The 14,720-nt window shown below is 36.4% G+C and overlaps 1 protein-coding gene across 1 annotated transcript; it reads right to left on the bottom strand.

Annotated features, from left to right (window-relative positions):
- Positions 1–13,042: 13,042 nt before the first annotated feature.
- On the bottom strand, positions 13,043–13,585 carry LOC145685193 (uncharacterized). Its single transcript, XM_081757549.1, has one exon. It carries the CDS (start codon positions 13,583–13,585, stop codon positions 13,043–13,045), a length of 543 nt encoding a protein of 180 aa, XP_081613675.1.
- Between the last annotated feature and the right edge of the window lie 1,135 nt (positions 13,586–14,720).

The raw sequence follows: 14,720 nt of genomic DNA, 5'->3' as shown, positions 1-14,720 counted from the left end.
TGAGTGCCTGTCGTTATTGTAACTGCTTAAATTCTTGTTGTATGGCTACCTAAGCGAAAGGACACAACAATATCACTTCTTTAAAATTTCACAAATATGTTGTTGTGAGCAATATGACAAAGTCTACCCATGTTTTAAATAACTTCGGAAAAATTAAAGACATGAGATCTTAACGGGTTCTAAAAAGGTATTTACGTGATTCGATGTTTACTTATTTAAGAACTTTTTCGAAGTAAAGCCTTTATACAAAAATCAAATTATTCAATCGGTTGTAACTTTATTTCTTTTTATTCGAAATACATCGTATCACGAATACATTATTTGACACTAAGACATTTTGGACGTGCACTGCCGTGTACGTCTAGTTATTACTGTTGGTGTTGTATATGCGTTCGAAATTGAATTTTTCTGATACTATACCATCCTCGAACACTGAATGAGAAATGTGATATTGTAAGTTATCGTTTAACATATGAACATAAAATATGTAACAATGTGTCGGTTGCCATTTTGAAAAATAAAACTTCGTGTTGCGTTGCCATTTTTTTATCAAATTTGAATGGTAAGTCTTTTATGTTGTAGTGCTAGCTTACAGAATTACTAGCAGATCATCTGAGAAGATAACTTTCATTGTCAAGTTGGAACGGAGAAAGGAATGAAGAATTGAAAATAGAAGAGTGAAGATGTAGAAACATAAATACAAGGCTGCTTTCCTCTTCCAACTACTGTAATGGTTATATTATAACCTAAGATGGTAGTAGCAAATTATAATAATTTAATAGTAAGAGCAATAATGCCTAATACAAAAAGACATAATGGTGGAAAAGAATAGGAACAGCTAATGTTCAAACTATTATATTCCGAAAATAATAAATTGCTATTAGTATTATCGATATTACATTGTTATCCACGTCACTGATAGAACAGAAATTTAACACTATTAAATAGTGTGGGAAAATTAGACAAATATAATGAAGATGGGGGGGAAAATAATACAGATCAAAATTGACAGAAATGTGTGAAATAATAGCCCAAACAACATACTAAAAGTCCCGAAAAATCCGAGTGGAGCTTAAACCGCAATATTGGATAGCCACCGACGCCGTAAATTACTTTTTTCGCTATTCTGCACAAAAAACTTCAGAAAATCGTCAGAGAGACTTGAAAGTCCTTACAGGTGTGTGGAATAATGGTTCAATCAACATACTAAAAATCTTGGGAAATCCGAATGAAGCTTCGGCCACCATCTTGGAAAATGGCCGCCAGCGATGCCGTGGAACACAATTATTATTATTCCGCACACAAAGCGCCAGAAAATCGTCAGATAGGGTTAAACGTCGGTACAGGTGTGTGGAATAATTGTCCAATAAACATACTAAAAGTCCTTAAAAATCCGAGTGGAGGTTCGGCCACCATCTTGGAAAATAGCCGTGAAACAACTTCTTTCGAAACGAGTATGGTAGATTTTATTCCAACACAGGTGATAAAGACCAAGTCAATGAGCCTTAACATACGTATTATTTGTAACCTCAGTTATTACAACATGTGCAGTTTTACACTACACATTTGAGAACCAGGAGCAATATAGGGAAAGGAATAACAATTTTATAACATATACGTTATTGTTTCTTGATTTTGAAAATGTTAGTACAAAAATTTGAAAATGGTTGTGATTTCGTCTGTCTAAAAAGTAAATACACCTGTCTCACTGATATATTTAAATTACAATTCTCATCTTTTTGCTATTCATGTATCGAAACATGAAGTACACACATCTTCAAAATCATGAGGTTCGTCCACATTCCCGAATTCTTCAGTATCAATCAGTAGGTCATCATTTACATAACCCTTATCTTTATATGAACTGTTAATGCAGCTAGTGCCGCAAGATTATCCACATAGTTCAGAATAAGAGCTGCCCAATTTTCTGCAGCTGCAACTTTTCTTGCAACCGGATTTGCAGTTACAAAAAATGATCTTCGGCAGGCAATCAGGGGCTGGTGGCTTTTCGGTCATTATTGGTATTACCTAGATAGATTGGCTCCAAGTAGCTGCCTTCCCCATTCTATTGCCGGCAGGTCATTTTCCAGCCGTTGTTGCGCTTAGTGATACACTCGCAATGGAAGTTTGAGGGCAGCCGTACTTGTTGGTGGTAAAGATTCCAGCGTTGTCCTTACATAGGTACAGGTCTTTGCGATAACAATCAAGAAGTTTTGATGTCACAGATTATTCAGAGTGGAAGTAGAATTCAGTAGTGCTGCCAGTACAGAGAATCCAGCTGTGGAAAGATGACGAGAGAACTGGGAATGAAGCGACTCTTTTCAATTGTTAGCAAAACATTTTTCTTGAGGCTTTGCTACTGGCATTGAAGCTGTGAATTTGAAATCTGCTGATCAAATGGTTCGTGAGCGTCATTTTTGTTCAATTGTTGTTGCTTTGCTGGCTATAACCGTCCAATACAATAGTTGTTTGTCGCCCATAATGTCAAGTGAGGTAGGCGCTGTTACAATCGAAAATATCAGCAAACGTTCCTTGTTGAAGTTATATAACTCGATGCAAAAGATTGTTCGGGATGACCTGGATTTGCCCCATCGATGGAATTAAAACATTCGAACAATACCGGCATCTTTGTTTTTCTTAAAGGCATATTATCAAATAGAGACAATGGTCCTGGTCAATTCGTAGTCGAAGCACACTTCCTAATCTTCGGCGCGTTTAACGACTCCAAATATTCGATGAAACAGTAGAGTAATGTTTACAGGTACAATGACATCATGCATCCGGACACCACTTATCACTGTTGCTTGTCACCTTATAGCGTCGCTTTAGTTTTACATCTTTGAAATTGCTTCCAAGATTACTTCGTACAGCTGTCATCCCAATCTCAAAAGCCGCATTACAATTTATTGTATCTTCACATGTGATAAATAAAGCATTCAACACAAATTTGCTGTGTTCAGGAAAAGGATTCTAGCATCGAAGCCAGTGGACCAATTTCTTAACATCGGCATCGTCACGAGCGTTCCTTGAATTCTTATGTTCTAAGTATCGCACACCTGATTTGTACTTGATACGACAAACGTTTTCAAGGCTGTCGCTAATTCCAGTTGTGGTTGGGACTCTCAAAATCTATTTAGTGACAACAATATCCGACCGTGGGACAGAGCTTCAATACTCTTATCTGACCGGATGAGACATTGCTCTATAGTCAAGTCGGTCCATAAATCGACAGTTCTTCTGATGATAAAATACCTATCACAGTACTTTCCGTACTCATCTGTGAACATTTAGTTTTGGAGAGCACACATTTTCTGAAGGTACAAGTGACATGACTTCACAAAATTAAATGTCCTGCAGCGTTTAGAGAGGGAAGCATACTATTAACATAGTGACGACGTAATGCCCAGTTTCCACTTCTTTCAGCATGTACGAATGGTCGCAGGAGTTGAACTTGACGTAAATACTCAATCCATATGTTGACTATTTGCTTTTCCTTCTGTACTGAATCTAGAAACAGGAATCTCTCGTAAAACGTAATCAGATGAGTTTTATTTTCAATATCCTTGTCTGTTATGCTAACTATGATTGGCTCGTCTTGGTGTTTCGAGATCGCTGAGTCAGAGTCTGGGTCCAATAGTATGAACTGATTTTGCTCTTGAAAAATGTGAATGGACAATGCTAGTTGTGTCAGCAAATAAGACAACACTCCTCAGGAATACATGAATAGTAAAAAGGCGAAAGTTGTAATCTGAATATATCAGTGAGACATGTACATTTATCTCTTTAGACAGACAAAATTACCGCCCCGTTTCAAATTTTTCTGCTAACTTTTTCAAAATCAATAAATAATTACGTTATAAAATTGTTGTTCATTTCCATATGTAGCTGCTGGCTCACACCATTGTAATGTAAAACTGCATGTTTTAATAACTGAGGGTACAACGCATACGTCTGTTAAAGCTCATTGACTAGGTCTTTATTACCTGAGCTGGAATAAAATCTATCATACTGGAACCTACCATACTCCTTTCGAAAATATCGTTTCACAGTACTGGTAGCGGCCATTTTCCAAGATAGCTACACTCGGATTTTTCGAAGCTACACTCGGATTTTCCAGCACTTTTAGTATGTTGATTGGAACACTATTCCACACATTTTTACTGATTTTTATCTCTCTCTATGTTTTTCTTTCCGGCGTTTTGTATGCGAAATAACGAAACTGTCGTTTTATGGCATGAGAGACAGCCATTTTCTAAGGTGGTGGCCGAAGTTACACTCGGATTTTCCAGCACTTTTAGTATGTTGATTTGACCACTATTCCACACATCGCTGCATTTTTTCTCTCTTTTTGATTTTTTTCAACCTTTTTATCTAATTTGCCTACACTAAAATTCACCTTTAGGCATACAACAAAAGTAGATGATATACCTGTTTCTATGTATTGGCAATAACACTTATAATTTATAGAAAAAAATATTACAAAATCTTTCTTAACATTTTTATGCGTAAAACACACATTTTCATACTGCAATTTACACATATATTCAAACTTAAGAAATGCTGAATGTACACTCTGAAACATTTTAAAATACATGCATAAGATTGGTATTTTGATCATCTCCGTTAATTAACGCATTTTTGTGAAATAAAGGGTCTTCTCTTGTAAGATAGTGAAATCAGCCCTTGATCGTAATTGGGTCTCTATTTTCCCAAAATGTTATCCTTGACCTAAATTTACCTAAAAAAAAGTTCAATATCCTTGTTGACCTTCTACCCCTCTCCTTACCGAATTATCAGATCATACATGGCCAAAATTGAATATTTTAAAATTTTGGTGGGATAGTCGAAATATTGTGAAGTTTTCACAGATGGTAAGTGTTATCAAGGTGTAAATGTGCATTCTTTCTCAAAACCATCCATGCACATTTTCTCGTTTCGATTTTTTTAATTTCATATAAACGAACGTATCGTGATTATTCATGTATGATTTTGACTGGCCCACATTCTGTTCACTCCATTATGAGTTGAATGCAGCATTTAAAGAAACCGGTTGAACTTGGAAAGGAAACTAACTTGTAGTTATTGAGTAGAGAATGATGCAGTGAAGCATTTGTGAGGAACAAATAGGAGGAATCTAAAGTCCACACACAGAGCAAGTCGAGAGCTTGATAGTCCACAGAAAACAGACTGGCGAATGTTGCTAAAATATCTCGTTAGGGCTCTGCATCTTTTACAGAAAATAGGCGCTCTAAAACCAATAAGCCTGCATTTAAGAGTGTTTTTCAGTGAAGAGTTACAGCAGTACCTCAAAGAAAGTGCATTCGCTAAATATTTGTTCCTCAACGACCAAATAACATTTCACATTTCGGGCTAACTGAAACATCATAAGGTGAGGCTTTGGCGACTCTGGAAGTACTGCTCTATTGGAATCTTAACATCACTCCCCAAAATTAGATATCGTTTGTGTCATTTCCAATCAACAATTTTATACGTTTTCCTTTGAAAAAATCCCATGATAGTTAATACATGTCAGTACGTGAAACAACAATAGTTACTTCCATAGCTTTCAGATCACAATGCTTTCTACTACTTATAACAGCATATTGCTACACCCCGTTACTATTGAAAAGTTTGTGACTATTCCATAAGTGGCTTTCGAACAATGGATGGCCAGGAAATTGAGTGAGATTATGAATTGGTGAACTGCATTGGTGAATGTGCCATTGGATGAACTGCATAATCGCTGAAGTTAACCAGGACATCTTACGGTGAATTTTCCGGGAAATTGACCATATCTCAGATGTGTATCCTGTAACATTGTATTGCAAACTCAACATTTATGATATACCAGAAAATCTTTCTCCAGCTGCTCAAAGTGTGTGCATGCATGACCGTCGTTTAATTACTGACATTAACTAATTTATATCTGAGGCTTATAAGACCCAAAGGCTAAATGCTATATTCACATAAACTTTATTGATTTCTGTTCTTAGGCAACTGTATGCAGTTTCTCCTTTAAGTGCCTCGTTCTGTCCAATCCACCTTAATCTTGTCCACAAATATTGCTAAGTTGTTTATAATTTCATTTCTTGTTTTGCGTTTCCAGATTTAAATTTGAGAAGTTCATACTTTCTCCCATACTGCCAACAAAGTAAGCTAACTGATCATCTTAGACTTCATGTTCTAAAAATTGTCCTTTAAACAGTGTAAAAAATTATCACTTTAGTTATTTTAAGCATACAATTTTTGGACTAAAAATTCAGAAAGCGAGAAGCAATTGGGCTAAATAGTAGTAGCACGAATTCACAGCTCTCAGTTAACACGTTAACTGCCGGCCAAAATTAGCTGATTGGGACCCCGGTGCCATTTATGCAGTATTATATAACTCTCACTGAAATATTCCCTGGTTGCTATAATTTTTAAATATCACTAACGGTTCCTGAAAAATTCAAATTCTCTGGCGTTTGTCCCATGGGACTAACGCTGCGTGACAATTACTTTTTGCATCGCTGCGCCGTGTTGATCGTTACGTTGGTTCGATTGCAAGCTGAAATTGTTTTTTTCATTTTGTAAATTTTATAAACCTTCTGTATTTGGGGCTGAGGTGCTTACGCCAGCAATCTATATTATAACCGCGCAAACAATATTTCTCTACTCCTTTTAAAGTTTAGTAATTGTTGTCGGCACAAAAGCAAATATTTCTTTCTAAATAGAAAATGCGGCGCCCTGTTGTGTTTCGAAAGTAATAAGTAAGTTTACCTATGTGCACGCTTTATCATATGTCGAGTTTGTTATCAGAATGGAAGCAAAACGCTTATCGAGTGAGGAAATTAGCTCTTTGCTTGATCAAGTTGATCATTTTTGGTAAGGATGTTGGTACATCAGATGAAGATCCAGATTATTCTCCACACCTCGACAAGTCAAGTAGATCTGGAAATGAATCAGAATTGGATCATGAAGAACGTGTATCAGATTTCAGTTTTTCTGTGTCCGTTGTACAGCAAGCAACGGTCAATACAGTCTCAAAATGGATTGAGCCTGTAGGTAACTTACCTGTTGTTCTAGCGTTTACTTGCTCCACTGCTGTGAACCCCAACGTCGCTGAAATGCTAGCAGCTGGTAAACCAGAAGAGATTTATGTATTGCTAGTCTCAGATGAATTTTTGATGAAATTGCGAATCAAACGAACCTCTATGCAAAGCAAATTCTTACATTAGAGAACACACACATACTTCCTGGCTCCCGGTTGCATGAGTGGGTTCCCACGTCACGTTCTGAAATCAAGAAATTTCTTTGGTTTGATCGTCTACACGGGACTAGTAAAAATGACACAGTTTGCCGACTACTGAAATAGGAATATTCTCAATAAGAACTCTTTCGTACCATCTGTCATGAGTCGTAATCGCTATGAGATTCTACTACGAATGTTACACTTTGCTAATAACGACGATTGCTTGTCAGGTGATAGATTGCATAAAATTCAAAGCTTGGTTGATATGCTGAATTTAAAGTTCCAAGAATACTACGAACCGGAAGGAGTTGTGTGTGTTGATGAATCACTTGTTCCTTTTCGAGGCAGAGTCATTATACATCAGTATATGAAACGAAAGGGACATAAATATGAACTTAAACTCTTTAAAATTTGCTCTGGTGTAGGATATACATATAACGTCATGATCTATTGTGGAAAGAAGCTTGATGGAGGCAAGATAGTTCCTGCTGATGTTGTGTTGAAATTGCGTGATAAACGTTTGGGAAGAGGCCGTACGATCATTACAGATAACTGGTACACAAGCCTTGATCTGGCTAATAAATTACTTGACAAAGACACGCATCTGTTAGGAACCATCCGTTCAAACCGAAAGGAAGTGACACAAAAGGAACTGAATAAGAACGAAGTAGTGGCAAGGGAAAACGAGCGTGGAATAACTGTTCTGAATTGCAAGGATCAAAGGAATTTTCTTGTTCTGTCTATAAAACATACTGAAAACATGGCTACTATCCGGAAACGAGGAGCACCATAAAAAAAAGCCGCAAGTGGTACTTTACTACAACAAAGGAAAATCATCTGTTGACTTGTCGGATCAAATGACAGCCTATTCTTCGCCGCTTCGTAAAAGTCTCAAGTGGCTCTTCCTAAAGTCTTGTACAGAAAAATAGTAGTTGAGCTTCTTCAGAATACTAGTGTTGTGAATGCATACCTTATGTATCGATCAGTGACAAATGATCCAATTAGTATTGTGCATGTCAGAGAGAGAGTGGTTCATTGGCTGTGTACATCCGAAGGCGAAGAAGAAAGATGTTCTCCTTCTCAGAGGAAAGGAGCAAACCGTCGCTCATCTCTCCAGCTCCTAACAATAAATAGTTCTGCCCATATGTGGAAGAACTGCTACAAGGAAATCTCTACGAAAAAGGAAGAAAAACCGCGATGAACACAGTGAAGATAATAGTTACCTACTGTCAAAATTGTGAAGGGCAACCACTTTGGGTCTGCCCTGCTTCAGCAAACTGCACAGCGCACAATAGGAAGTGCTGGGAGCACACTACTTTACGAACATGCATAAAAGTTTTAGTTTAATGTGATACGTTTATTTATAATGTTCTTATATGAAGAAAGAAGTAAATAGAAAGTGATGTTCGAAGTTACTTCTTTTAAGATTTGGAATATTCATGTACGTTTCCGTAGTAATAATTTACTTAGGGACATTTGACAAGATCAAACTTTAGATAAAACTGACCACCAATTTTACTATCAAACTAAAGATTTTCCATGTAAGACGCACTGTAAAATATATTCTAAGGGGCATCAAACAGCAAATGTCTGACGTCACTTAAAGTTGTACGTCACAATGCATCTTGCATGATCAAAATTCAATTTGATAAAAATACTCCTTAACTCGGTCTAAAGTTTTATCGTGTCAAGCAGTGGCAGATCTAGTTTGGGGATGGGGGACAAGCCCCCACCCCCCAATTTTGGAACGTCAAAAATAATTGAAGCTATTATTTATATGTACGTTTCAAATTAAAATGGTTTGCGAAAACTCATGATACACCTATCATAGTTTGGTATCTGGCTGCCCCCAAAACTTTTACAATCTAGATTTGCCACTCCTGTCAAGGGCACGCTATCTTAATTTTAAATGTATATCATGTACTTTGTTTTCTAAATTCATGTTTTATAGTAAAATTATGCAAACATCTTTACCCAAATGTATAAAACTTCATTAAAATGATTAAGAAAGAAACTAATTGGAATTACCGAAAAAAAAGTATAACAGATTTCCTCTTCCTCCCATAAAATTAGTAAGCAAAAACGTTTTTCACAGCCCATTAGTTCCGGTATACTTTCGTGCGCGGTGTTGGTCCGACAGCACGAATAAGTAGGTTTAGTTGTGAGCCAACGGATGGGAATAGAGTCATAAACTGAATGTTACAATGTTGGTCCCATCGGCCCAACGCGGCAGCCAACGTGTTAACATTCATTGTATTAATTGATATGGTTTTGGTCTGTTAATGTAGATCCTAAATCTCCATTATCCTGATAGTGTTATTTGATGTTTAACGCATTCCGAATTTTCATCATTTCTTCCACCGCGATTTTGTTTTTCTGCATTCATTTCTAAATCTATATAAAAGTAAGCCTATAATAAAACCTCTCCATTTCTTTCTAATGTTCTTACATATTTTTTTTTCAAATTGGCATCAAAACATTTACATCAGTAACCTAAGCCATAATCTGGTGAATACCATCTAGGTTCTAGTTGTTATATTTAATTTTCCTTATATGCAAGAACTAAATTGGCTTATAACTGCAACAAAATATCTTCGTATTTAAGATTATTATCAACTTGAAAGCTTGACAGACATTTGTCTACTAATACTTGACTTATTTCTCATTTAAACTCAGCTTTACGAAATCAAATTAGTTTTGCCGTTTCATGCATGAATTTTGAAAATAAATTTACACTGTTTCCCTTTGCGCCGAATATTATTCACTTTTGAAATCAATAAATAATTGATGTATATGAATGCATTTTCATTTATTATCCAGGATTTGGCGAAATATAAATATCTGGTTGACACTTGAGATATTTCGCCTAAAACTACTGTTGGTAAACTTCAATATATGTAAGAGGTTCAATTTTGCAAACACAATGATTGAGAAGATTTTGTAAGATGTTGACAAAGAGACAAAGAGACGTGTTACTAATTTTTACAGTCAATTCTGTCACCTTTCTTGTGAGTTAGAAATTGATTCATTTCTTACACTTCTGTTGCAATTTCTCTTTGTTCTAGACGATGAGAAAAGGTTTGTATTATACTTTCGTCTATGTAAATTAAATTTAACGGACATTTATGCACAACAGTAGATTTACATTTATTTAATTTCTGTAGAGAAGTTTATATTATATTATACTGTACACGTCCTGGATATTTAGGTAAATTTCTATAACTTAAGATTTTGAAAACTTACGCCCCTCTGCGAAATAAATGAAGGTTTCTTTTCTGATGAAAATGTCAGTACGTGGAGCGTCATCGCATAGATCAGTTTTGTTGTTTTGCATTCAAGTCAGTTTCTTGCATTCCTGGTTTCTTATTTTGTGTTTCTATGTGCTCTAGTTTTTCGCTTGCTAGAGTTTTAATACTATCCCTGATTCAAATTCAAGTATCTTCAACACTAGTGCATTCAAAACATATTAAAAGTAATAATCTACTAGACAATTTAATCTGTTCTTTCCTTCTCTCTTGACTCCACTTTAATTTATATAAACTAAATCTATTCGTTTTAAGTTAACGATTATTTCCTTTTCTTATGATAAACATTCTTTTATAATCGCTGCGATCAGGTTGTAGCCAGTATCCCAGCCAGCTCCTTTGAACGATCGAATACCATTCAAGATAGTCTACCTTCATTTGCCTAACAAAACTGAAACTTATCAATTCTATTTTGTACGCTACATTTTTTTTTAATTTTTTGCAGTTGGCAAGGTTCAAGCATATTTCTACGTAGATGTTAAGATGTAGGAATTGTGTACTCTGTACTATAAAGCCTTTGAATATTGCGAAGTTCACCAATCTAACATCATTCTCATTACTTCCCTTATGTAGACTCTTGTTCCTATAATCGGTTCTATAGCATCTTCACATCCTTTCCTTGCATTTGAAATCCCCTAACATTATTTTATATGGTATTTTGGAAGTTAATCAAATATATGTTACTATGTCATAAAAAACTGTCTTTTTTATCTTCTGTTGGGACAACATATTGAAAACAATAATGTTGCCTACAGAACCTTAACAGCACTCTTCGGAGTAAGAAAGTATTTCAATAACAAATTTAAAGCGTTTAAATTCATCATTTCTTTGTTAATGACAAACTGTACACTTGTTTTTTTAAGTATTACAAAAATTAAATAACTGACAATTGGAATCGGAAACATCATTTTGATTTACCTGCCATGCTCTAAATTTACATTATATAGATAAAGATTAAACTTATTATATTATCTTGAAATCTAAACAATATAAAATTTACTCTATACCAGTGTAACTGTTGTCCAGGTTGTCTTATAATATTAGCATAAGCCTGTAAGCAAGATATACTATCAACATACTTACATCATTAATTTTTATAAAGAAAATGGTCACGTATGTACAGATTAGAATTCCCTGAATTGAAAACTATCCAAATGCGTAAATTCTTTTTACTATTTACTGCACTTTGACATCTCAAACCGTTCCGGAGATATGGTAAACATTGCCGAAGTTTGCAACACTTCTTAAACTATGTAGTTGCGAGAACTTGTAATTACAGCTAATAAAATGTACTGCTCTAATGACATAAAACAGAATAAAGACAAATATCATTTTAAATATTTTCAACAAAAACGCCATTTTCTGTAGTGTTGCCAACTTTACTATTGCTTATTATATCTCCGGAACGGTTTGAGATATAGAAGTTCTGTAAACCGCTACATTACAAAGCATACAAGGAATTAGATGCGATACTTGTCTAAGGATATTTTCGCAATAAAGTCATTCAAAAAATAAAATTTTCAAGCTCTTGTAACTCTCTTCCTATTCATTCGAATTAAGTTATACCATGACCATGATAGCCAAAACTAAGGTACTTTAAATGTGCATTATCCTCCTCATCTCTGTTGCGCTGCATGTGCGTTAGAAGCTTCTAAACTTTAAATTTTGTAGTACTAATACTGTGGTACTAATTTTGTGGTATATATATATATATATATATATATATATATATAGGGTGTCTCAAAAGTCCCTCACCAAACCTATTAAAAATCAAATGGATGTACTTTAAGCGAATTTGATGTGGTAGGCGAATTTGAGGGACGAGAGGACACTTTCTCCCGTAGTATACGCGGACGGCCGCCATGTTGAATTAATTTTTTTTATTACAAACGCTACGTGGGTCATGTGATACATGACCATAGGCTAGAATTGCACCAGAAAACCGAATTTGAAGTGAAAAATGCATTTATCTTTATGTGGTTTACAGTTATCCACAATTGCAGGTGTGACTTTCGTATTACATAATGTGCTCAACATGTTGCCCGTGCTGGGCAATGCACGTGTTCAGACGCTTCTCTCAATTACTATGGACACGTATTAAGGTTTTTGGGGATATTTGTTCACAGGCAGCCATGATACGTTGTTCCAGATGGGGAAAATCACGAATTTTCACAGTATACACCATAGCCCCACAGGTAGAAGTCAAGGGGGTTAAGTCTGGTGATCGGGCAGGCCATTCCACTGGTCCACATCGACCAATCCACGTCCAAGGAAATTGTTCATCCAGGAACTGACGCAACTGGATACCATAATGGTGAGGTGCACCATCTTGTTGGAAGAACATCAGGAAGATACCATCCTCGGACATCAGAGCCGGCATTATGTTTTCCTGCAACAACGTGAGGTTATCGGTCTGCATTTAACGTTCCTGGAATGAAAAACGGACCGACGATCTTTGTTTCCCATATGCCTGTCCATACCATAGTTTTCCCTGCACCGGTCATTTTCAAGGGATCTGTTCAAGCGGGTTTTCATGGGACCAATAGCGCATGTTTTGCCTATTGACCTCACCATTTCCATAGAAATGGGTTTCATCCGAAAAAAGTGTGTGCATAGCGAACTGCAGATTTACCCTCAATTGCTCAATAGCCCACTCGCAAAACTGGACGCGACGATCGTGATCGTCCTCCGACAAATGTTGCTGTAATTGCATCTTATATGGATACCACTTATACCTTTGGAGCACCCTTTGCACTGAACTGTGACTCACGGCACACTGCATTGCTAAACGACGTGTGCTTCGCTGCGGTGACTTCGAGAAGGAGGCATTAGCTGTTTCTTGGTCGGTAGCTGTCCTTGGCCGTCCACCACGGAGTCTATCAACAACTGTTCCCGTTTCCTCGAATTTGGTCAATAACCGTGAAACTGCAACATGCGATACAGGTGATCGTTGTGGATGACGCGCATTGAAATCGGCAGCCAATGAGCGGGCACTCCTTTCGCCCCATATTTTGATGATCTGGATGCGTTTGTCCCTTGTTAACGGCATGATTCACAACCTGCAACACAAATGAAACTCAGTCAAATTCACAACTTCAATTGTGGATAACTGTTTACCACATAAAAATAAATGTATTTTGACTTCAGATTCGGTTTTCCGGCGAAATTTTTGCCTATGGTCATGTATCACATGACCCACGTAGCGTTTGTAATTAAAAAGTAGCCGGCATCAGGATGGCCGCAGTCCGCATACCCTACGCCAGAAAGTGTCCCTCTAACCTTCAAGTTCACCTACAACGTCAAATTCGCTGAATGTACATCAATTTGGATTTTAATAGGGGTGGTAAGGGACTTTTGAGACACCCTGTGTATATATATATATATATATATATATATATATATATATATATATATATATATATATAGAGAGAGAGAGAGAGAGAGAGAGAGAGAGAGGGTGTCCGAGGATGATGGGACAATACTTCGGAACATGGTAGTATGGGTGATTCTAAGCAAAAAAGTTTATATGAACATGGTTCCTAATCTCCATAGTTTGAGAGCTACAGGTTGCGAACCATCTTTGACTATATTGCATATTGTTCACCTTGTACTTATTATACATAGGTACAACACATAGCAAATTTGAAAGTTGATGATATGGCCTTTTCAATGGTATGCAATATGTAGCAGTGGTGTCTTTGGAAGAAATGTTATTGAGCGATATTTGGCAATCAATGTTGCCATCCAGTTTCTTTAAGTAACCTTAATTTTCCCAAATTTCTCTCAATAGCTTCCCTTCTAGACATACCACTGGCAAATGTTGCATACCGTTCGAAAGCCATTCCATCTTCTTTAAAATCGCTATGTCTCATCTCTGTAGAGTATATAACGCTTGAACACTACGCAACATAAAGTAAAAATGGTTCACAACCTGTAGCTCTCAAACCATTGATACTAGGACCTATGATCAGACGAACTCTTTTGCTTAGCATCACCAATACAACCATTTCCCAACATATTACCCTTCCTCCTAGGAAACCTTATATATATATATAACATCCTCTAAAAAGGATGGAGAGCGAAACCACATTTCTCAGGAAGACACAGTCAATTAATTCGTGCATATTTCCTTCATCGAACAACTAACATCCATAAATACATGTTTGGCACATAATTCCAAAGAT

Source organism: Thermobia domestica, chromosome 5 (assembly GCF_964235325.1).
Source record: "Thermobia domestica chromosome 5, izTheDome1.hap1.1, whole genome shotgun sequence".
NCBI classification, from domain to species: Eukaryota; Metazoa; Arthropoda; class Insecta; order Zygentoma; family Lepismatidae; genus Thermobia; species Thermobia domestica.
Note: the sequence above shows the minus strand (reverse complement) of the source record. Positions and strands in the feature narration are given on the sequence as shown.